Genomic DNA, 24,489 nt, shown 5'->3' on the forward strand with positions numbered 1-24,489 from the left:
GGCGCCCCTTGGCGGCGGGAGGTCGGAGCTGCAGGGGGAGGCCGCGGCCCGGCCGTCACCGTGTCTGGAATGGGCCGCGGACTTCAGCCCTTTTTCAGGGGGAGAATCACAGAATCATCTCAGTTGGAAAAGCCCTTGAAGCTCCTCCAGTCCAACCATGAACCTCACCCTGACCGTTCCCAGCTCCACCAGATCCCTCAGTGCTGGGTCAGCCCGACTCTTCAACCCCTCCAGGGATGGGGACTCCCCCCCTGCCCTGAGCAGCCCATTCCAGCGACAACAACCCCTTCTGCAAAGAAATCCTTCCTCAGAGCCAGCCTGACCCTGCCCTGGTGCAGCTTGAGGCCATTCCCTCTTGTCCTGGCGCTGGGTCTTTGGTTAAAGAGACTCATCCCCCCTCTCTGCACCCTCCTTTCAGGGAGCTGTAGAGGGCCAGGAGGTCTCCCCTCAGCCTCCTCTTCTCCAGACTAAACCCCCCCAGTTCCCTCAGCCGCTCCCCATCAGACCTGTGCTCCAGACCCTGCACCAGCTCCGTCACCCTTCTCTGGCCACGCTCGAGTCATTCAATGGCCTTTTGGGGTGAGGGGCCCAAGAGTGAACAGTGTTTTCAAACTGCAAACACTCCCAGGGGAAGGCCGTGCCCTCTCGTCATTCTCCTCCTCCCTCCTGCCTCAACACACCGTGCAGGCTCCTCACCCTGCTCCCCCTTGAAGCCTGCTTTACATTTCGAGGAGTTTCCTTGGCTGTTGGTGACTTTCCCTCCCACACTGCACCAGATTTAGCCCAGTGACTCAAGCCTGGCTGCAGGATTTGGGAAAGCCTCTCTCCACTGAAGGGCCACTTCTCCCATCAGAAAGGGTACTGGGACAGTGTTCATGCTTACCTGGGTGTGCAAAATTTGTACTGATAAGCCCTGGTTTTCCACAGATTTGCATTCCTGGCTCCCTTTCTCCCAGTTCTGTGCACCTTTCCAAAATTACTTTGGGCTTTCTCATTGACTCGGGACTTTTGGGTCATGTGTCACCCTCCAACCTGCTGGATCACAAGAGAGAAAAAAACCCAAAACCAGACCACACCTTTCCCAAACTCTCTTCAAGAGTAACGTGAACCCACCCCTCCCCTGACAGACCAGGACAATTTTCTTGCACAAAACTCAAGCTGTGTGGGAATCACAGGCACTGGTTTCATTCCCCAAAACAGGTGCTGACTTAGTAGGCAAACTGACCCTTTCCAAAAAAAAAGTAGTTAGATGCTACAGCTGAGCCACACACACTGCAATGGTGTGTGGCAGCAGAAATGTTTCAGCTGTAGAGGTGCAGTGTCCCAGCATGTGGCACCCATGTTCTTTGCCTTTCTCTGCTCTCTGGGCTGATAGCAGCAGACCCTGGCTATGTTCAGGGCTGCTGAGGTGGAAACAAGGATGACTTTACAACTCCCATCTGCAAACAGTTCTCACCTGTTGACTGGCTCTCCTCTCCTGCCAATCTGAGGACAGATATGGACTGTTTGAGCAGCAAATCCTCTGTTTTGCAAAGCCACAGGTCTCCAGGGAACATTGTAACAGCCATGGAGCTCCCAGAGCTCAGTGATGTCTTGCCATGCTCATTTCGCCTGCTGCAGCCCCTTTAGTAGCCTGATTTCTGGGCCAGAAGCATCTTCAGCCTGCTGCCTGCTCCCTGCTGCCTGGGATACATGGCGGGCCAGCTCTGGTCCTATCCTGTAATCTTTGGTTGTTTAAAAGACTCTCACCACACGTATCTCACAGTGTCAGCTTTTGCTGACCTGAAATCTATTATTCCCCACTTCAATTTTGCTTGTATCCATTTTTACATATTTGGTATCTTATGTACAATGGTGAGGTAATGGTGTCCTAACCTATAACGTGTGTTTGTGAAAGGATGGGGGGTTTGTACCTGTCCCTGCTCTAAACCTCTAAACTGAGTCTCTCTCCCTCTCACACGGTGTACAGTGTCCTTAAACGTTCTTGACTGTCAGCAATGGGTTGTTTCTCTTTCACTTCACCTGCTCTTGGGAAAACCGCTTTCTGCACGCACAGAGACAGCTCAGTACTCCCACAAGAAAGGAGAAACGCTGTCACTGCAGTGCTTTCTTTTCTTTATCTCAACCTCTCCTCACACACGTTGCATAGCAGGTGATACAGCATTCTTTTCAGACTCCCTGCTGCCTTCTTCATCCCATCTGTGACATTCAAAGCCAACACAAAGGAGTCACAGATCTTAAAGCATCCTTCCTGAGTGCTGGTACTAGCGTTTTCCTCCTCCCTAGCACAAGTTGCTAGGGTTTGTTAGAGCACATCATGTTTCCAGTTTTAACCCATCAGTTTGAAATCACTGCGAGCTGCCCCATTCATAAATCAGAGGCAGGAACTCTCCTTCTGGAGGATTAATGGACCATGTCTGATTTTGTGAATTGTAAGGGGCACCATTCATGTTGCTGGGGCTGCCGGGGACAAGTGCTGGACCTCTGAAGCCACAGGACTGATCACTGTGAGCTGTGCCTGGATGTGACTGAGCTGGGGACAGGGGTCCATAGCCCTGTCGCAAGACAGGGACACTGGCTGGTCCATGTGCAACTGCAGGGGCCGGGGGCCACCAAGCACGGGCTGTGCCAGCCCACACAGTGTCCATGGGTACTTCCTCCCTGCTCTGCCAAGGAGAAGAAAGCGCATTGAATCAATTGTAGCTGAAACACTCACAGAGGCTTGATGATTGTTTCATCCATGTAGAAAAATCTGGAAAGCAGTGAAATTTTATTAAAAGCTAGAATTAAAGAAATACAAACAGCATCAGCTATTTTATTTCAAAATAGCTAGAAAAATGGAGGATGTAGTCTGTTTTGATAGAGATTTCCCTGAAACCACATCAGGGAGCCTGTTTATATTCTAGTGATGTAGCTAAGCCAGACAAGTCTGCAGCACAGCGTCTATTTTTAGACTCCAGGTTGCCATTTATAGCTTGTAAAAATATTCATCAGCATCTGGATAACAGGCTATCAATTTTTATAAATGCACAAGAGAAATCAGATATTTTATCCCTCTTTGCTTTGCCCTTTTATGTTCTGCCTTGTGTGACTCTTTGGGGGTCATCTGGGCATTTTTTTTAAGGACCTCACTATCATGCCATACATTTGCCTGCTGTCACGTACAGCATTGTGTATTTTCTTCTGGGATGATCAGTTTACAGAAGAGAAAGAAATGCGCAGAGATTCTTCTGCTACTGAGTCTCCACACATGTAAAGCAGCTGCATGTGAGATTATGGTGCACCTTACACAGTCAGTGCTGGAGGCAGCACATTCTGAAAACACTTTTATAATAAAAGGAGATCATTTTAAAAGGCAAATATGAATGGGAAAACTAATGGCTTGGGGACATCTTTTCCACCTCATTTTCAACCCATGGCACAGCAAAAAATCATAGCTCATTTTTTTCTTCTGAAAAATTTGTTAATGGCTGCTACCAATATATAAGGTACTGGACTAAATGAAAGAGTTTCTAGTATGACAAGGCAGGATACCGTAACAGCCAGGTCATTGCCTGGGGTCACTAATTTCATTTATGTCTTTCAACCAGATGATATCCTCATTCATATCAGTTGAGTTTATAATTAGATTGATCAATAAACTGTATCTAGGAGGCAATTGCGTGGTTTTATCTCTTGAGCCAGTCCATCATACACCCCCAGTGCTGCTGTTTTGTAACTGATGGTGCTGGTCACTATGGTGATCGGCCTGATGTCTGTACCTCTACATCCTCTACTACCTTCCTGAATTGAAAGGAAAAAAAAATATATATATATTTTGGAGGTCCACTGCTATATCTCCCAGTGAAGGGTGTGAGACATGAGAAGGTTCAGTTAAGCAAGTGTTCCCTTCAAAGAAACTACAATATGGCAGAAACATGCAGATAGAAACTCTCTGTCAGTGTACACTCCCCCCTCCCTACAACTTTCAGCTGTCACCGTTTGCAGATGCATTAATCTTTAATCAATTGAATGCTTTCTGCAGTGAGGTATTCGGGGAAGAAACAGGTCATGACAAGCATTCGCCTAGAATAACTAAGCGCTCTTGCATGGATTGTGCCATCAGACCTTGCTGGATAGCAGCAGGGAATAGACAGAGAGCTAAAAATAGCCTTTCCTTGCAGTGTTTTTCCAGACTATTTTTGATGCATCATTTTGATAAGGTCGACTGGCCATTTGCTAAATATAACCAATCCCAGCAAACTGAGGACAGAAAGTAGATTATTTATAACCACCTCAGACTCTTATAGCACATTTGTTGGCTGCAGATAATCTAGGATCTTGTTGTCGGTCAATTGCCAGTGTTTTATGTAGGTTGGTAATAAATAAAGCATTAATTGGAATGAAGAGTGCGTGTATGTTGCCACTCTGATTTCCTCAGATGGAATATGCACCTTTTTGTGTGTATATATATATATCCTTGTAGGTTATCTTGCCCTGTTCTTCATCATCCTGTCTGAATTGCTTCAGAAAGAACCAAAACAATGCCTGTTAGGTCAGCCAATCCTACAAAAATAGCTGCATATGCAATTAGAAGTGCAAAAGCAGCTTTACCCTTTCACATGCCTGATGCTTTAGATGCAGAAATTTTCGGGGGGTGTGACTCATGTAGCTTCCTCCATGAAAGGTTTTTTTATCCAGCCACCATCTCTCTGACGAAATGCAATCACCGCTCTGCCAGCAGCATGAGAGTGACAGAGGGAATCTGTAACCAAGTAACTGGAGGAGGATTGCAGAGAAATTTCCAGTATAAATGATAATTTGACCCCAAGGCAGGTTTTAAGAAACTTGGTGGTTATGGGGACACAGCACACAGCAGTCAGCACAGCTGTACGCTCTGTTGGATGCATCCTAATAGAGGAAGACAACAATTAAGGTATTAGCATTACAAAAAATCTATTGTACAGTACATTTTAGCAGCTGCTCTTCTTCAGTTAAGGTAGAGAACTATTAAGTTATTAATGAATATTTTCCCTTACAGATATTTTGCTTTGGATCTATTCAATTTCTGTAAGGGAAAACACATCTTAACCAATTTATTCTTTAAGTATGCATGATCCTTCATAAATATTTATCTAGAATGGGCACCACCTATGCTGTTCACTTAACTGCAGCGTAACACAGGTTAAGAATTTGGACACTCACACATTCTCCTCTCCCACAAACATGGACACATCAAGAGTAGACCTGGGATGTCTGTTAGGGAGGTTTCTATGACCGAGAGCAGTGCTGTACAGGAAATTCCCACCTCTAATGCAGGAACGATGAACATTTCTCTGGAGTAGAGAGAGAAGCAGGGGGGAGAAGAGAGAGACACTGGCACATAGCAAGGACTATGAAACTTTCTAGGATCCTCTCTGTGCTCAGATGAATGATAACCTGGACACAAAAATTAGATGCAAAGTGGATTTTATCATCTTGTTTAATTACAATGGACACAAGAAATGAAGGCACAGTGTTATACTCATCTTGATGGCATTTCTTATTTTAGATGAAATGCAACAATTTTTAAAAATATAGATCTGACTGGCTTCATAATTTCAGGTACTGCTCTGTTTGCCTATTGCTTGACAAACTGGTAAAAGAAAGAAATGCAGAGGGGGACAGTCCTTAATAATTTCTTTTTTTTTTTTTCCCTCTCTGAAGAGATTTGACACACAGGGAAAAAAAAAAAAAAAGGCCATTAATAATAACGATGAGAAATAGTGAGCAGAGAGAACATCTAACATGGAGGTAGCAGAAGGAACAATTTGTACAGGCAGAGCCTGTGGTTTTTTATGTCAGAGTATATTCTTAGAGCAAGTAAGAATCAATTTAACTCCTACATACATAGGAATTTCTACATGTTTATCAATTCTTTTCAACCAGTAAAGGCCATTTTCAAAATTTATTGGGTCTGTGCAGTCAAAACAAATGTTGTTAATTCCAGACTCATAACATCACATTTCTCTCTAGCCTCATTTCCAGTTACATTTTGAGTTTCTGTGACCAAGCTAACATTCCTCAGTGGAGAGCTCCTCAGGCAGGTGTTAAACCTGAAAAAAACACAGAAAATATTCCATGCAACAAAGCGTGCATCTGTCCTGTTATTTTGAGTTACAGCAAGCTCAGATGGAAGTGACTGTGAGCTGTATTATATTAGCTGTGAGGATTTTGAAAGTGTGTTACACCCTCTTTCCTACAAAGGTATGCTTTACTAACTGCTTCCACACAGAGACAGTACTATAAACCTGCTTTCTGAGCAGTAAATGTCTATGGGTGAAAACCATATTATATTAATTGTTGCTGTTATATACCAACATACTCCAACCTTAGGAGTGACCAGAACACCAAAAGAAAAGAAAATTAGGAGAAATTAATGGGTTGAGTTTGTTATAGGAATCTCCTGAAATACCACTTTAGCTAATGCCTATACAGTCTTACGTGATTCTTGATTTCAAAGAGCTTTCTCCCTAAATTTTTTGTTGCTCAGACCCTCCTCGGGATACATAAATAAGAGAGGACAAACCAGTAAGTCCATTTGCATTTTGGCTGTATGTCTCACTTCCCATTCTGTTAAGGAGACCTGTCTTGTGCTACAGCTTGCTTTGTGAAGACCCAAGAGCAAATGGAAAATTAATAATAATAATAATCGAAGAATGTACTTAAAAATATTGTACATGGGCCAAACTAATAAGCAAATATGATGCTTATAACTATCCCTTATACTCCTCTTAGCAATCACCTCACCAACCTTGCCTCATTGCTGGCACCTGAGAGAAGGAGCAGTTACTTCTAACAGCTGCCACATGCAGCACCATCTTCACCTCAGCCACTGCTCAGACTGTCCTTCTCACTGTCCAGGCAATTCTCCACTGTCACCTCACCAAAGTGCAGTCACATTAATTATTTGCTACTTATGCCTTGGCAATTTGGTTTATGATATAGACATAAATGCTTTTGTCACTCATTGTGACATGGCAATCTGCCCAAATCTGTGATGCCCAAGAACAAAACCAACAGAGTCACAGTGGTACTGCTGGGAGCCATCAGTCACCAACATCCTACCTCACAAAGAAATTGTAAAATTAAAGCTGTTTGACTTGAAGATTGTATCAAAGAATAATCTGAATTTCCTGTTAACTTTCAATATTACCCTTCTCCCAAATGATCTACAAAGCTAAGCAAGACACATGCATTTCATGGGACCAAGGATTTTTCTCCTGCCTTTCCAATTTCACATTGGAGGCTTGATCAGAAGAGTAGAAAGCGGTTCTTCAGTTGTAATCTGCAAATTCCAACTATGACAGCACAGAATTTAGCTTAAATTTTATCTTTCACCTCTCTAACTCACTATATAAAGATTCCATGTCACCAGGATGAAATTTGGTTATCATTACAATTACAGGAGAAAGGTGCGCTTCCATTCAGTTTTCATGGGCAATTTGTTTGAACTCTGGATTTGTATATATGCAGAAAAAACAGTTTAAATCCTTTAAGATACTCGAAATTTTACAGTACCAGGAATTACTGGTGAAATATTTTATCTGCACCATACAGTAAACAGTGTCTTTTAAAATGGAAAAGAAATGAAGGAGACTGAAGAATACCATTTAGCCAAAAAATTACCTTGCAAATTGACAAATATAGCTAAAATATTGCCTTAATTACTCTGATAACGGTAGAAGGTGCCATCTTGGAAGACTGTGGGCTTAGAGTAGATACACCTAGCACGGTGGCAGAAGCAGCATCCTCTTCATTGTCCTGCCGACACACCTCATTGCTAACCAGCAGGGATGGACTTCCAGGTATAGGAAGGCTGCAGACAGAACATCTACTTTCAAAGGCCTCTCCCTGATTAGCTCTTTTGTGGACACTGCGCCAAGAGGCCAGTGGATGCTGTTTATTTATAACGAATACAAAGAAGGATAGAAAGAAAAACGGGCATTTCACCAACTGAGGGTATTGGATACTCTCTGATCTGAGGTTAGACTGGAAATTAGCTCAAAATGAAAAGCTTTACAGATCTCAGACTAGATGACCACTGTCCTAGGAGCCTCACCCACGAAGATGAACCCATACACATACTTATTTACCCTTAGCTGAAGCTAAGTTAGGGCTGACACTGGGTTCTAACTCCCAAAAAATCCTCTTTGCAAAAGCAGTCATCTTCTGGCCCTGAAATCAGTCACATCTGATCATCAATCAGGAAAAGGGAAACTGTACACATTTTAACAGTCTCAAGTCTCTGTCATGATATAAGAAGTATAAAAAACAACACCACAGGATCTTATAAGAGGCTTAAGAGCATATTCATTAGAAATGAAATACAAAATACAATGATGCCGCAGGACAGGGGGCAGCAGGCGAACAAGATCCCCACCATTCCCTACCCTCACCTCAATCCAAGGAATGCACCTATATAATACAAATTAGAGATTCCAAACAGGGGGGAGAGGAGGGGTTTTACAAAGTGATTTTCTTGCTATACAGAAAATATATTATTTGCTGTAAGTCACTGCTGAGCTGTTAGGGGCCCAGGGTCAGTCACTGCTCAGGAGACCCCCTGAAGGCACACTGACCCCTTACTGCTTCCCCACCAGTTTGCTGAACACATCGTAGATCTCTGGCTTTTCCTGTGCAAACTGCTCGGCTGTATTTTTCTGTAGCCAGTCAGACGAACGCATCTGTTGCTGCAGGAGGCCAATGAGGTCACCAAGGTTGGAGCTACCAGCACAGGTAGGCTCCTGGTGGCGGGACACAAAAATTACTTCATCTGTGCTGTCTGCTTTGCCGTCCTGATCTGACTGGCAAGGCTGCTCCTTCTCCTCAGCCAGTATCTCCTGCTCCCGCTCTTCCAAAACCTTGCGGATCCGCTGCATACCTGCAGTGGCATAAGGAGCAGAAACACTAGTGGATTAATTTAAGCCACAAAGCGTCCCCAGATCTGTCAGATCCAAAAAAGTTTGGAGAATGGAAGGAAATGGAGGAAAAACAGAGAAGACAAGAGGATAGTAATAGGGTAACTTTAGGATTAAGGAGATGAGGAAACAGTGCTGCAGAAATTCTGGTGGGAGGAAAAAGAGAAGAAAACATTGCTCACCTAACTGTAGCCGGTGGGTCTTGTCCGCAAAGATGATGCGGAACCATCCAGGTTCACTGCATTCAAAGGCTTTACCGCAGGACAGGAGGACCTTGTTATCCAGAAAACGCCTCCAGAGCAGCATCTCCTCCTCAAATGTGCCTGTCCTAAGGTACTAGGAGAGTCAGCAGAAGGGCCAGAGGTTAGTAACATATAGGCTAAATCACCGAGATCCTCATGAATTTGTGATTCCCATGAGGTCTGCAAAGGCCAGGGGAGACACCTTTTACCTCTGAAGTACAGCAGTTGTGATATAAAAGAAGAAATGGGGAGGAAAGTGGCTTGAGAGCAGTAAGATTCCTGCAAGGAGGGAAATGCACAGACAGACGAAAGGAAAAGAACGGACAGAAATACCAGGCAGCCCTTCCCTCTGCTTGTGTGACAACAGATTTGTTAAACCAAAATGCTTATCACAATAATAAACCTTCCTCGAGACGCCGTTGCACCACGTGCCTGCCCTTAGCCCAGAAGCCTTACTTCCTGAGACTACCAACCTTTCGGAAATCAATCCAGACAAAGAAGCCTGCATTGCGGTTGAGAAAAGGAACTCCAAGTGTCTTCAGCTCATCTGTCACATACGTATGGGCAGCTTTTAGGCGGGCATGGTTGGCTCTCAGGTACACCTGGTTGATCCAGTCTAACAAGAAGGAGAAGATAAATTAAAAAAAATAAATAAATAAATCACAAACTGAGAGAAAAAACAGATCTGTTCAAGTTTCCAAAACACTCACAGTGCCTTTCTCCATTTCACCCTTCACCTTCTTTTTTTGTTTTCTGTTTCCTCAAACAGCAAAAAGAGGGGCAAGAACTATTTAGCAGTTTCACGTCTGTGCAGAAGAATATCTTCTTGACCTTCCTGAGGAAGTTTCCCTAAATTCATAGCTCTTATCTGTTCTGGACTGTTAGCACTCCATCCAGGGCAAACCTAGAAATCCAGTTCCATTTCCCTTGTCCCACAAGCCAGTATTCTTTGTTTCTGCTTCTACACAACACTGGCTATTTCTATACGAATAGCTATCATGCTTCTTCAGAGCTGCTCCTCTAATTCTGATGATCAGGAGCTCTACAGAAATGCTCCTTTTCTGAAAAACTGTTAATCTCCTGTTACATGGGCAGCTTCAGGATTATAGAAGACTGTCGGTTAGACTGTACAAACAGGAGACCACTGGGAAAGTAAGAGGAGGGGATCCCCCAAGTACCAGGACACACAGAACAGCAGAGGATCATACAGAGAGCTACTGACTCACCTCTGTCTCTAAGCAGCTGTGCAACTTTGTGCTGCACAGGTCCACAAACCCCATGGAAATAACACAAAGAACCCACAGCATTAGCAACATCTTGGTTCTCTGTATATAAAGTACCAAAACGAATCCCAGAGACAGCAAAATCCTGGAGAAGACACAGAGAGACTACTTCATTACACAGGAAGACCAGGATCTTATTACTACTGCCTTGTTTGTTCCCACAGGAGGAACCTGAGGACACCAAGGCCAACCCTGTCAGCCAGGAAGCCACAGTACGATGGCAACCAGCACCCACCTTGCTTATTCCCCACATCACATGAGTCCGCTGTGGATCAGGCAATCTGTATGTAGAAGGATGCAGATGGGCAGTTAGTGTCATGGGTGCTGAAGCTTTTGGATCACCAGTGCAGCATTGCAGAAACAGAGAGGCAGCATTACACAATGACAGATAGTGCAGCACGGAACATCAGTTAAGTAGGGAAAATTAAAGTCTGACCTAACTTTAGAAGCTAGGAACTCCCTGAAACTAGTTTTAGACACAGCAAATATTTCAGATATACATATATTTGTGAGTGCTATATTTCATGCACAGATTTCCTGTACATATGAAGCTTTTACATATAATGCTAGAAATCAGGCCTGTGCCAATGTATTTGACAAGAATTAAAAGTAATTTTCTTTCAAACCCCAATATTTTGCAGAAGGAGATGGAAATTCTTCTTTTGCAATGTAGTACATCCAAGCCCAACAAAACTGAGCTAAGACTTAACCAAATGTATTTTATTTCCTTGCAACTGAGCACAAAAAGAAAGATAGCAACACTGGTTAAAACTAGAAATTTGAAAAAAACCCAACCCAAAACAGCAAAAAAGCACACCATCTTTTTAAAAGGTGAGATTTGAAAAGTTTTCCATCTTATTAAATACCTAATAAAACACATTCTCCAGTCTGAAATAACACTGTGATCCATGACTACTGTATTAAAAAAACCAAGTAAACAGCAACAAAAAGTCTTTACAGGCATCAACAGCAACATGGGAAATATGTAATAATGTTTAGGTGGGAAGAAAAGGCTCACTCTCTACAAGTGAAACATCTCTTTCCAGCTTTGGGGACTGTCACAAGCAAATACTGAAGCACACATTGAAAAGTGTACCACGACAGAAACGTAACTACCATTTTTTACTTGCTAGATTGCACTTGACAAATGCATTTGCCATTCAGGAATTTAAAAAAAAAAAAAAAAAAGAATTCAGCATAAGGCAGATTCAGACTTTGCTAGCTCATGACTTAACTTCCAGTCACAAGTTCTCAGCAAGGCATCATGTTGAACTGTCACTGGAAGATGGCCAGGGAAGTAGGAGCTGATTTTACCTGTCCATGCCTAGGACACTGTGAAACGTGGCTGATTCATCAAAAACTGACAGCATGTAGATCTCATCTACTATCACATGCAATTCATGTCTGCAAAAGGATAAAATGGAGATTACAGAAGAAGGCTGCTTCTGGTTTAGAAACAGAGATAAATTCAGGCCTGCCAAGACTTGCTTTATACAAAGAAGGAGGATAACAAATTTTGCAGAAGCATTTTTTCTACAACTCAGAAGGTCTGTTATGTGTACATTGAAGTGATCTATGTCCACCTGTCACCCTCTGCAACCATATAACAAGATAACAATTCAGTCATTTCCAATGCACTAGTGAGTATTAATCAGAATAAACCATATCATCACCCACTCAGAATCTGATGGATTCTGAATCTCAGACTATCTGTGATCCACGATGAAGCTGGGAACCCATATTCACACATTGCTTTGTCTTTGCACATACAGAGACTGAGAGGGAAGGAACCCAGCTGCCTACCAGAGAAGCACAGCACCATAGTTTTTGCTAGGACTACCAACAAATAAAACCTGCATTCCCTGATGCAAGTTGCTCTGCCACTCCAGATGACAGCATGGTGCATGTTCCCTTGTCCCCAGCACTCCCCTCTCTTCTCTTAAACCCACCACTGTGTGTGAAGCATAGACTGTTTGCCTGACTTAAAAGATATTCACGGATAAATTTAGAGAGAGTGAGTAGTCCACCAGAGTCTAGAAGCTATGTCCGACTCAGGATGCCTCAGCCTTCCAAACTGACGTACCTCTTAGCAAATTCCAGGTAATCCCGTAGCTCTGACAAGGAGTAGATGTCCCCAAGAGGATTTTGGGGATTCAGAAGAATTAAGGCCCTTACAGTGACACCCTGCAGAATACAAATAACACAGTGTTAAGAGAGTGCCCATCACAGGATAAATTTTCGGTCCCTCCACTTAGGCAGTGAGTGTCAAACAATATTCCCCTTAAGCTTCCACCATGACTTTTCACCTCAAAAGTTAGATTTCTATGAGAAAACTTTTAGCCACAAATTAAGAATTTTACAAATATATCACTTGCAAAATGAACTGAGGAAAAAGATTATAGAGAGAATCTATGATTTCAAAAGGAGATAGTCTGCCACAACTGTTGCCATCTGGTCAACCAATTAAGAGAAGATGCTCTCAGATGTTCTCAGCATGGAAGAGAACTTTCTCTGGGCTGTATCAGTGTGCTGGGTTTGTGTGGCAGGGTTTTTGGTAGCAAGCGAGGGGGCTACAGCGGTGGCCCCCTGGGAGAAGGTTCTCAAAAGCTCCCCTGGCTCCAAGTCAGACCCACCTCTGGCCAAGGCCGAGCCATTTACTGACAGTGGCTACACCTCTGCGATAACGTATTTAAGATGGTGAATCTGAGAGGGGGTTGGGAGTTGTGAGGAGGAGTTACAAGAAGGACACCTGTGTGAACACCGAGATCAGTGGAAGGAAGGAGGGGGAAAGGGGGGAGGTGTGCTGGAGAGGAGACCCCCCTGTATCCCACAATGAGAGGGCAGGGCCGCCCCCTTCCACCCATGGAGGCCACTGGAGGAGCACATGCCACAGTCTGTGGCCTGTGGATGACCCCATGCTGGAGCAGGCGGCTGTGGCCAAAGAAGGCCGGGGGCTCTGAGGGGAGAAGCAGCCCCTGCTGTTGTATTTCAGTGCTGGGAGGACTGCAGCACACTGAGGGGACCTGCACCAGAGCACCTCAAGAAGAATATATCCCGTGGGGAGGACTCATGCCAAAGGAGGTTTTCCTATGAGAGGGAAGCCACATGGAGCAGAGGAAGAATGTGCAGAGTTCTCCCCTCTCCTGAGGAGAAAGGAGCAGTAGACTGACCATAAACCCCATTCCCTTCCCCCTGTGCCGCTGCGGAGAAGGAGGTAGAGATATCTGGAACAAAGCTGGGCCCAGGGAGGAAGGGAAGGGTGAGGGGAGGTGTTTCAAGATGTGTTGATGCTTCTCACTGTCCCACTCTGCTAAGTAGTGTTGTTGTTAGTGTTTGAAGTGATGGGGGTTTTTTTCCTTCCTCTAAGCAGCCTGTCTTTTGCTTATGTAATGGGTGAGCCACCCCTCCCTGTCCTTGTCTCATTCTTGAGCCTTTTGCTTTATTTTCCCCTTCTCAGCCTGGAGATGTGAGTGAGTGGCTGGGTGGTACTCAGCTGCCCTCTGGACTCAAATCATGACAACCAGTAAGTGGGAAGTAACACATTACTGAAGACTGCTCATGAGTGAGGCAAGAAAGATGGGGATTTGAGCTATGTGGATGCAAGTTCTTCCCATTTAAAGCACACTTGGCTGAAGATGTCAAAGCTGGTAATGATCTAAAGATGCAACTGAACATATACAAGGCTTTGGACAACATCAAAACTTACAGATGAACTCTTCAAAAGAGTGATACTCATCTGCATTTATCCTCTACATTTGCATCTCTCTCCCCTGCAAAAACTCTCGGTTCTTAGTGGATTCATCTGCACTACTGTGTAGAACAGTCATTTTGGAGTAAGTCAACTGGCCTCTCTGAAGAACAAACCCTGGGTAGTCCCTATTTTTTAGTGCATGACCAAGTATATTTTCTTTCTGGTGATATGAATGGGTTCCAGTGCTTTGTGAATGTTCTGGTAGTCCTTTCTGTGTGACAAAAACTGACAGACACAATACCAGGGAATTCCCCCTAAGACTGTCCCTGAGTTTGCAAGAAGGCTAATCTCAGGTGGTCTACAAGGACAACCAGAAAGCCAGGTGCTAGGTTTTGAAAATCTTTTGATCCTCAGGCCACTTCTGGGACATGCCATCTCAAGCATATTGTAGTCTTTACAAGTAATGTGAAATTCAGCTAAACTCACCTCTGCCCGGGCATCCTGCAAGGCTTTTTCCAGTTTTTCCACTGTAAGCTGAAAAGGGCGAGTGCTTGTTCCAGTAATCTGAAAGACATCACAAAGAAGGCCAAGTTATTTCAATAGGGTCTGTCTTGAGCCAAATCCCCTGAGAAATATTCCACAAAAGATGACAAAAACCCAACAATAGTAACGTAGAAATCATCCTCCTATCCTTTTATACTACAAAGAGTGTAAATAAACAAATAAAATCAAAGAAATGTTCATCATAGGCTAGCCATACACACAGAATTCTCTGGTTATCCTTGAATAACCAAACAATGCAAAATCTTCATCTGGTCTTCCACCCATAGGACCACCTCTAATACATACTTCTGCCTCTAGGGCTCAAAATGGCCGGTTTTTTCCTCTCAAGAACCATTACTGGGAGTAAGATATAAGAAAAGGACAAGACTGGAATCCAGATTCATGGTCTCAAACAACCTTCTTGCAAATCACATGCCCAGTTTCCCAGCAATAAATTGAGAAAATGCCCACAGACTTCAGTCTATCCTTGTTCTGAGGACTGCTTTCAGAGGTTCCCAAAGCTTGGCACTTCCTAGTATCAATTATTTTTTAATTACAGAGTTTGGTATTCCCTTCCCTCAGAGCTTACCTTACTGTCTAAATAGGCATAGACCAGCTTGACATTACCATAGAGGAAGACACTCTGGGTAATACCACCGTAAAAGGGAGTAGCAATCAGAACAGCTTCTGGAACCGAGAAAACAAAATTGGTTATCAACAGGTCACAGTCCTCCTCTCTCTTCTCACGTACTTCAGCTACACATGAAAGCTTTCTAACAGCTGTGCCCTCTGGAAACACTGTAATGTTATGCCTTTTCCTCCACTTAGTTTTTACAGTAATGCTTTAATCTTCTGCAAGAACCCAGGTAAATATGAGTATGACTCACATTTACTCTAACAAACTAAAACAGGGCACCATGAGAACAGTGAAGGCAGACAGGGCAAGACACCAAGTGTGAGTGCATGACATCTGCAGACCGTGGAGTTGATGAATTTCACAGTGTAACCTTGCAGGAAACAAGAACTTTGTAGTGGGTCAATGCCAGTTCCACTACTTCACTTCTGTCAAACAACATTTAAACAGAGTAATGTTATTTCCCAGAAAAAAACCCCACATTCATCTCCCAGCCATCCACTTACCCCCTGGATCACAAAGGACTGTAGCTAACGCAGAAAATAAAGAGCCACAACCATTTAAAACAATCACCTACAGAAGAAAGAGAGAGGCTAGTGATAAATCTATCCATAGAAAGACAACCCTATAAAATAATTTCTGACCATACTAATAAAATACATTTTCTCCCCAATTCTCTAGCACAGACATTCCCAGAATTTTCCTGCTGACATCCCACTTCTACCAGAAATAACTTTAATCCAATTCTTTGCTTCAGAGACACTTTTTCCTGGTGCTGTTCTTGATTCTAATAAGCAATTTAGAAAAAGAGTAGGCTTTAAATAGGAAAAAAAATGGGGAGCAGTTCTGAACTGCTAGAAAAGCAAACTAATTTTCATCAGCTAATACATGCTACCATCTCTTTGTGGTAACAGCAGCTCCAACCTCCTGCCAAACTTGTGCAAAAGTGGAAACCACTGTCTCATACAGGAGCAGGTTTGACTCCTGCTTCTAGAAGACAGATGCTCACAGGTTCTGTGAGTTTCACTCCAAGCATTGGGCAGAATCTGCTGCCTTGGAGAAGCAGTGAACAGCAAACTGATCAGTGGTAACTTCAGATCACATGAAGTATGCGCTTCTGCTGAATTATTGCTGACAGAAAGGCAATGGCTGCCCCAGCTCCTGCTGCCTTCAGCACTCAGCAGAGGCAGGACCCCTGATCTCTGCAGGCACCTGCGCCCAGCCTGCATCTCTCTCCAGTCAGCAAGTCTTGCAGAGACTCAGGTCTTGATGCCTTCCTCACAACAGCGCCTCAAAAAAGGTCTGTTTTTACAGGCTAAAACTACTCTAAGTTCAATTTCAGATTTTTGTCCTGAGGTGTAACAGCAGAACAGGATGAAATTGAACCTGGCTGAAACAAGGGGCACTCTTTGTTAAGGCTGAGGGATACAGGCACAATAGGTCCCAGAGCTGAACAAGGAGTTGAAAACAGAAAGCCCCCCTGAGAGCCCTGACATGAGGAGTTGGCACACAGAAGTAAAGCATGAGGCAAATATACAGTAGACCCGAAGTGTTTTGGCTGAAGTGTGCATCAAAAGCTACTGAAATGGCTATGAATCAACCTCATTTACATGATAAAAGGCTGTCATCTTACCAAATCATTTGTTTAAAAAAAAGATGAAACTGTTTGACAACAAATGGCAATACATTAGAACAGACACCAATGGAAAGTGGGTTACCCACATTTTCTGCTTTAAGAGGTGCAGGGGCCTTGCAGTAATAGGTCAAAAATCGAGCCACTTCCTCCCGTAAACTGAGAAAGACAAAAGCAAATATTGATTCAGCTTATTCTCCAAGAGGCTGGGCTTCCCCAGGTCCACATCTCAGGAAAATAAAGCCAGGGTGCAGTAAAGTCTGGTGAAAATAGCTGGAAAACAAGATAGCTCAGGCCCATGCCACAGACAGGACTTTTACACATGACAAAGGTGTTGCAGATAACGTCTGTAATGGTGCACACATTTCTGATGAGCTTTAATCGAGGCACAGAAGAGATGGATTAAAGTCCCCAAGTGTTCACTATGTTTCAAAGAACTGTTTGGAGTCACCTAATTTGTCATTGCATACAGTGCTTTAAAAACTGTGTTTGCTTTAGAAAATTGGCATCTTCCCTCACATAAAAGGATTTTTAACTGGATGAATTTGGTAGGCCAGCTAATTTACAGTTTTGCAAAGGAAGAGATGATTAAATGACCTAGAAAAGTTTTAACTAGTCGAGTGCAGTAGAAGCGGTTTGTATTCATCCATCCTGCTTATCAGACAAGCAGTCAAAAAAAGAAGTGTTACAGAAAAGAGGAGACTTACAACATATGTCCCTTCCAGTCGGGATACTGAAGCAGTGGAGGCTCCATCAGATTCATATCGGTCTGTGTCAGCTGGGAACAACGAGAAGAACCATTAAAAGCACAATCACTGATAGCAGAAACATGGAGATAGACAGGATCCTTGTACAGGCACATCCCTGCATAGACACACACACACAGGTGCAACTTCACAGAACCACAGAATCATCTTGGTTGGAAAAGCCCTTGAAGCTCCTCCAGCCCAACCATGAACCTCACCCTGACCGTTCACAGCTACACCAGATCCCTCAGTGCTGGGTCAACCCGAAAACTGGGTTGAGAAAATCACTATTAAAATTAATGCAAGAACCAGGAAACTGATCAGTGGTAATTATGTGAAGGCTGTGTGAAGTTCTAAGTTATTGCAGCCAAAACTTTGCTGCACAGAGATCGACAAAAGGAATGCAGGACAGGCAATACACACATAACCAAGATGCCTGCGGAAGATCTTCTCAGCAAACGAAGCAACCCAAAGAGTCCCAAAGAGCATTTTCCCCAAGCTCTGAGGGCAACAGCTTTCAGCTGGAAAGTAAGTCCCAACTGTGAAAGCTCAGGTCTAGACTGGCAGAAAGAGACAGAAAGGATTTGAATCACAGTCAGGTATGCATTTTCTTTAATCAACTCTCAATATATTCATTTTTTAATGAATTCTAGCTTTCATTTATGTTTGAGTTCCAAGTTACTGCAGATCCTTCAGATCTGTAACTCTGATAAGCTTTGATAAGTGTTAAAGCATAACAGGAGCTTTCAAAAGACAGGAGAAAAATGAAATTATCTTGATAATTCTTCCCCAGGGCAGGCACTTTGTTCCTTATTAGGTGTACATTCTGATCTCAAAGACAGATGCACCTGAACTGCGGAGGCCTTTTAAATATTTCTGTTTAGATAAAGTATTCACCCTGCTTTTATCTAAATATTTTCAAGGTCATAAATATCACGGTTTCACATAATCCAGTTCTATGAAGTTGCAAGGAGAAGCACAGTGGTGGTACAGGCAGAGACAATAGGATATTTTACATGAACAAAAGGGGAATAAACGAATATTATGTATTACAGTGTACCTTCCAAATATTTAATGGCAACCAAATCTATGAGTTAATACTAAAAAAGGTGAGGGTGGGTGGACACAACAAGTAGGCGATAGTGCAAGGGAGGAGGAAAATTCAACATGCAGTGTGAAAGTTTCTCACATCATAACAAAATGACAACATTCCGTATTGGTGTTTTAATAAGAGGTGCCAAGCTCTGGAGTTTAAAGACACTGTCCTTATCCCATGCAGAATTACAACCTGATATAGGATTACAGTTCTTTTATTCAGCTGCAGGTGTTCTTGAAGCCTACGTAGCACAGTACTGTGCCTCCTTAGATCTCTTTCCTAAACTTATCTAGAGAATGCAACATAAAACGTATCAGCAGGCTTGGCCAAAAATTACTATGCAATAGCAAAGAGGAGAACCCTTAAAGGTACTGCATTAAGGGCTAAGGAAACCAGAGGGGCCAACCGAAAGGAAGACCATCTGGGATCTCATGCCACAAAAGATTGTCTGATTTAAGGGTCAAAAGTTGAAGGCAGAAATCTGATACATTACTTTCTTCAGTGAAAACAGTAAATATTTATTGTCCCAAAGAGCAACAAAGTATTTGCCTACCATCCCAGCTGGTGCTGCATTGGAGGAGCCCATACTGCAAGGCCAGGCTGCGACATCTGAGAAAGTGGCAACAGCCTCTTTGTTCAGCTTGTTGCCACAGGCGTGATGGCTCATCTCACTAGAGCCAATGAAGTCTTCACTCGTTTTCATAATAAGGTTAATTGAGATGCAGCTGACTACCACCTCCCTCTGCACTACTTACTGCAGGCTTGCTGTTAAGTTTTAATGGGAAAGGACAGTGAAGGAAGGAAGGAAGGTACCACCTGCGCAGCCTAGAAGGCACCTTATTCGTGCAGGCAGCAGCTCTGCCTTACCTGTTCTTTTAGCTGGAAGGCGGAGTGGTGGGGTAGCGTCCCCCCCGAGCCAGTGGAGTGGCAGGCAGAAATAAAACAAGGAACATTTTGAGGGTGGGAATTGGTGGAAGGGGAGCAACCATGAACTTCAAACCACAGAGGCTGACTGTCCGACCCTGAGCCTCCTTCCCTCCCGGCAGACAACTTCGGGTATGAGAGACTGCCACCTGCCCACCTTGCAGGCTGCACCAGCGCAGTGATTTTAATGGAAATCAAGAAACACTCCTCTACAGCACCCTTCTGTGGTTGTCTTTTGACTTTTTCTACTTTTTGAGTTGTGCTGTGCTTCATGCCTCTCCCTGGCGCAACTGAACAAAGCGAGCAGGTAAGCAGCTGACCCAGTCTGATTTCAAGAGATTTCAAGAGCTGCCACCCTCACACATTTTGGGTAAGTTCAGACCTGGGCATCCAAACTGTGTGACTTTCAAAATGGACAGATGTGAAGATCCTTGAAATTAAATAGAGTTCAAAACCTCTGTATTAAATCAACTAATGTCAGCAGGAGAAAATAAAATGCATCTCATTTTCATTTACTTTTCTGAGCTAAGTACATCCCCAAAGGGAAATCCATCATGAAGAGGAACAGAAAAACACCCTTTTTCCTATCCCCCTGGAAAAATAACATAAATAAATGTACAAATACCTGAACGCAAAAGTGACTTTGAACATGTAAAAAATTCACCACAAAAAAAGTTACCAGAGAAACCTGAGCAAGAGCAATAACTAGGAAAGTGCAAGCACTGAGGAGGAACTACACAGCAAATTTAGTATTTCTATCTGGAATAGAACTTACCCGCTTAGACATTAGGTCAAAGCAGAGTTTATTCTCACTGGTGCCAAAGTTTATTATACCCTAGAAAAAGAAAGAATTTATTGTTTATCAACACAAAAACCACGTGCCTACATTACCTTAGCTGCCACTTCACTAAATTGTCTTCAAAACACTTACCAAGGAAAAGTCAAAACACAGTTCATATAAACTTCACCATATATAACTCGAGACACTTATCTATGTGTATGTGTTTACATATATAACTCAGACACCTAGCTTCTTAGTCAATAAACTGTAAATAAGTACGTACTAACAGTTTATACTTCTCTACAGAATATGTTTGATTTAACCTTGAATTCACTCACTGGTATATATCTAACTACAAAAGAAACCTTAAAACAAAACTGAGAAAAATGAGGTTTACCCTTCTGTAGCAGTTTTAAACAAGGTTTTAGACACATTTCTTTTAGCTAAAAGCATTTGTTTATTGGTCATTACCATTCCACTCCACTGATTTGCTCAGAAATCACATAAACATGTAGTCATGAAAAGTGGTTAGAAGATTAAATATTTCCCTCTGGAGAGCTGACCCTACAGTTCCAAGTTTAGGATTTGGCCCTACTGTTTATTTAGATCTTGAAGAGTTCAAATCTACTAGCACATTTTCATTATTGGAAGAGGTTGGGTAAATAAATTTTTAAAAATGAGAAAGGAAATTTATGCAACTGTACATTTGTGATGTTACTTTTATGATGTTACTGAAGTACAAGTCCAATTTTAGATACCTGTTTAAAAAGCTACCTCCTACATAGACAACAGTGGGTAGAAGAGGCAGTTTGCACCTCATAATGCACCTTGTATCAAAAACTTCACTGCGCTTTTCTATCTTAAAAATCTGGTTTTCACTTCCCAACACAGTGTGACTAAGTCAGGGCTAATAATAAAACACTTCAAAAGTTTTAAGTAGTTCAGTATCTGAATAGGGGTTCTATTTAAAAGTAATCCACATAAATCATTATTTATATTTAGCATACTTGTTACTCAGTAATAATTTGCCATTTAGTATTAACACTCAGCCTTTGTGCCACAAGGGGGGTATGATGAGCTATTTACAACTGAGCAGCCAAGCTTAAGGAGGCAGAAAAAATACTGAGTGTTAGTTAAAAGTAATTAAATTTTTTTAAAAAAAAGTCTATTGCTCGGTTGTTTTATCTCCTGCACCCATCACCTGCAGATATAATCAGATAATCAGAGATGGTCTTCAGTGGGCAGCAGGGGTGATGAGGTGAAAGGAGGAACAGTTCTGTTTGTTCCTGCAGATTTCTTACATCTTTCAAGGTCTGCTACTGCTATTATTTCCCCAAGAGGGAAATCAGAGCGTGCAAACCTCAGCTGAACACAGCGTTCCTCTTTGATATACAGATGACCTGCAAAGCTTTTAATTTCTCTTCCTGAAGCAGCTTGACCTGCACTGTATTACTGAGCTCAGGACACCCCCACACACTTTTATCACACCTGTCAGCAACCCTCTAACAGTTTTTTCCTTAGCAAGAAAGCCAGGAAAACGCTTTGAGGCTCTCACTCACATTGGGGTTCTTGTCTTCATCATATTTGTCAGCATGATAAGCTTTGTACCCTTCCTCAGTGGAGCCACGAAAAACGTTGGCAATGTTGCCACGAGCAGACAGGTAGGGGCTCCTCTGGAAGTCGCCGGGGTTACAGAAGCCGTGCATGTCAACCCTCCTCTCGGTAAGCGGCCGAGCCCTCATCTCTTGCAGGTCGCCCCCTCCTCCTCCTCCCATTCCCGCAATTTCGGAGAGTGCCTGGCTGAAGTCCAAGCCCCGAGGCATTGCGAGGGAGGAGGAAGAGCCGCTATGGCTCTGCTTTAGGATGCTGAGCATCTGAGCAAAGACGTTGAACATGCGAAACTCATGTTCCCGCTCCAGCTCAAACCGGCGCTGCTCCAGTTGCATCCGACGCTCCTCCACATCCAAATCTCGCTGAAATCGGCGTTCTTCCATCTGCAAAAAGCGCTCTTCCATGGCCCGCTGAGACGTCAGGGTCTTCAGCAAGAGATCATCGAGCGGGTCCTTCACACGCTGGCCTTTCCGTTTTTTTCTCAGCCGATGCAAGGCAGAGAAGCCAGGGCGGGGAACCACGTTCTGGATCCGTGACGAGTTTGCCATGTTGGGCTCACTGAAACCTGTGAATATTTAAAAGCAAGGAAGTAAAATTAAACGTGCAGCAAGTACAGTGGCGTGGACATGCTTTGCAGCCTTCCCCTGCCCTTCCTAGGAAACACCCTTCCATCTACCATAGGGTTTTACAGGAAAACCGAAGTAAAACCCGTCAGGTACATCTTGAAGTTTGCAAGTATTTTTCAAGTTTGTTTTTCACTTCGCACATCGGGCACCCCGTTATGCTGCCAGCCCCAGCCCTGTACTCAGCCCCTGAATTAACCTGAGCCATCATCAGTTCCCTCCCCTGGACTAACTCCGCAACCACCACGGTGAAGAGGACGAAGCATTTCTTCCTGATCTCAGACATTAACCTCACACTGGTTATCGTCTCTCTTCTTCCCCATCACGCCGTGCTCTTCCATCAGCCCATCCTAGGCTGGTTTGAAATCCCCAGGATTTCCAGACCGTACCCTTCCTGGCAGCCAAGCAATGGCCAGCTGCACTTTCAGTGCAGGAGTCTCATCTCCTGTAAACGCTGGTTCTGCCAGTGACTTTCAAAAAGATCTTCTTTCCAAGTCCTAATAAACAGCCTAGAAAGCCAGGCAATGATTATTCCCAAGCATTCTTCATTGCTGAGTGTCCTAAAAGATTAGATCCGGAAAATATTTTAAAAGGCAGCGAGGAAAGTTTCACCTGCAGGTTTATAGCATAGCCATGGCAGAAGAGGGTCTCCTGATACAATTCAGCATGAGGACCGCAGACAGCCCTGGTGACGTTCAAATAATACCAAAACCCATGCAATTTAAAAAAATTTTTTTTCAATACGTTAAGTGGTCTCAGCTTTATATGCAGAAATCTAACGCAAATGCCTAGCCCGGCTCACGGCAGACATGCCAGCCCTTTGGATTTCATACACAATATTTAGCCTAGCACAGTAATTTCAGATTTTATTTACCTGCAGCAAGATACGTTTCGGGAATGGCCAGAAGACTATGAATGGAGATACCAGCCTTCTACTTTAAAGCTTTTTGGGACGTGGAAAAATAAGGATCCAAACGTCAGTGCGAAAACCAGGTGTCTATCTCTGCACCAGAAAAAAAATCTCTCTTTCTGGGAAACCGGGCAGAACCCTTATGCTGGAATGTAAAAGGCTCTCCCTACCTGAAGGTGAAACACTGGTTTCAATGGGAATCTCCACCCTGGAGATGGGAGAGTCGTTCTGGGCCCTCTCCAAGAAGGCTCTCTCCATCTCATGCTCTTCAGGGGAGCCCTGCTGGTAAGACATGGCTGGTGGGGGCTCTGGGGTCAAGCAGTGCTCATCAGAGTTCACCTCCTCACATTTGATTTCCATCAGTTCGGGGTGCTGGGAGTGTCCAAAGGGCAGGCCCGAGGAGGCGAACTGGTGGTGGTAGCTCTCCACCATGCTGCCCTGCAGCACCTGCTGCGCCATCATGCTGCCGCCCAGCGAGCCGTAGGCCAGGGCGGGCCGGCTCGTCAGCACCCGGTCCATCACCTCGTAAAACTTCCAGGTCCGGCCGCCCCGCGGGGCCTTGCTGTTGTCCTTGATCCGCCGGTACTCCAGCTTCATCTTCTTGATCTTCTCGCGGCACTGGTCGCCCGTGCGGTGGATGCCCTTCTCCCGCAGCACCTCGGCGATGCGGTTGAAGACGTGCTGGTTGCGCAGGCAGCTCTCCAGCTCCATCTGCACCGACTCGTCGGCCCAGAGCTGCAGCAGCTCCACCACCTCGGGGTCCGACCAGTTGCTGCCGCGCTCGTACTTCTTCCCCCGAAAATCCATCGCTCCCGGGTCGGGGGGTGCGACGG

General features: G+C 44.0%; 1 protein-coding gene across 3 annotated transcripts; it reads right to left on the reverse strand.

The window, feature by feature from the left end:
- Nucleotides 1-8,311: 8,311 nt before the first annotated feature.
- ACCS (1-aminocyclopropane-1-carboxylate synthase homolog (inactive)) lies at nt 8,312-24,483 on the reverse strand. 3 transcript variants are annotated; one of them, XM_026849607.1, is made up of 16 exons: nt 24,004-24,483; nt 22,072-22,688; nt 20,507-20,566; nt 19,675-19,686; nt 17,673-17,743; nt 17,055-17,124; nt 15,839-15,905; nt 15,288-15,385; nt 14,642-14,719; nt 12,548-12,648; nt 11,779-11,868; nt 10,700-10,745; nt 10,408-10,549; nt 9,655-9,797; nt 9,122-9,275; nt 8,312-8,902 (listed from the first exon to the last, which is right to left on the reverse strand). In XM_026849607.1, exons 1-16 carry the CDS (start codon nt 24,461-24,463, stop codon nt 8,604-8,606), a joined length of 2,508 nt encoding a protein of 835 aa, XP_026705408.1. In that variant the 5' UTR covers nt 24,464-24,483; the 3' UTR covers nt 8,312-8,603. The 3 variants fall into 3 exon arrangements, with proteins under 3 accessions (XP_026705408.1, XP_026705406.1, XP_026705407.1); XM_026849605.1 differs by having other exon boundaries at nt 23,827-24,483; XM_026849606.1 differs by lacking the exon at nt 19,675-19,686 and having other exon boundaries at nt 23,827-24,483.
- Nucleotides 24,484-24,489: the final 6 nt, after the last annotated feature.

Source organism: Athene cunicularia, assembly GCF_003259725.1.
Source record: "Athene cunicularia isolate RWA chromosome 5 unlocalized genomic scaffold, athCun1 chr5_part1, whole genome shotgun sequence".
Taxonomy (NCBI): Eukaryota; Metazoa; Chordata; class Aves; order Strigiformes; family Strigidae; genus Athene; species Athene cunicularia.

What these genes read in the sequence shown, in the direction of transcription:
- ACCS (XM_026849605.1), bottom strand. Translation starts at nt 24,463, where the DNA reads ATGGATTTTCGGGGGAAGAAGTACGAGCGCGGCAGCAACTGGTCGGAC. An exon ending in GACTGGAAGGGACATATGTT is followed by an intron (nt 17,125 to 17,672) that starts GTAAGTCTCCTC and finishes TGTCTTTCTCAG; the next exon opens with TTTACGGGAGGAAGTGGCTC. An exon ending in TACCTGGAATTTGCTAAGAG is followed by an intron (nt 11,869 to 12,547) that starts GTACGTCAGTTT and finishes ATCCTTTTGCAG; the next exon opens with ACATGAATTGCATGTGATAG.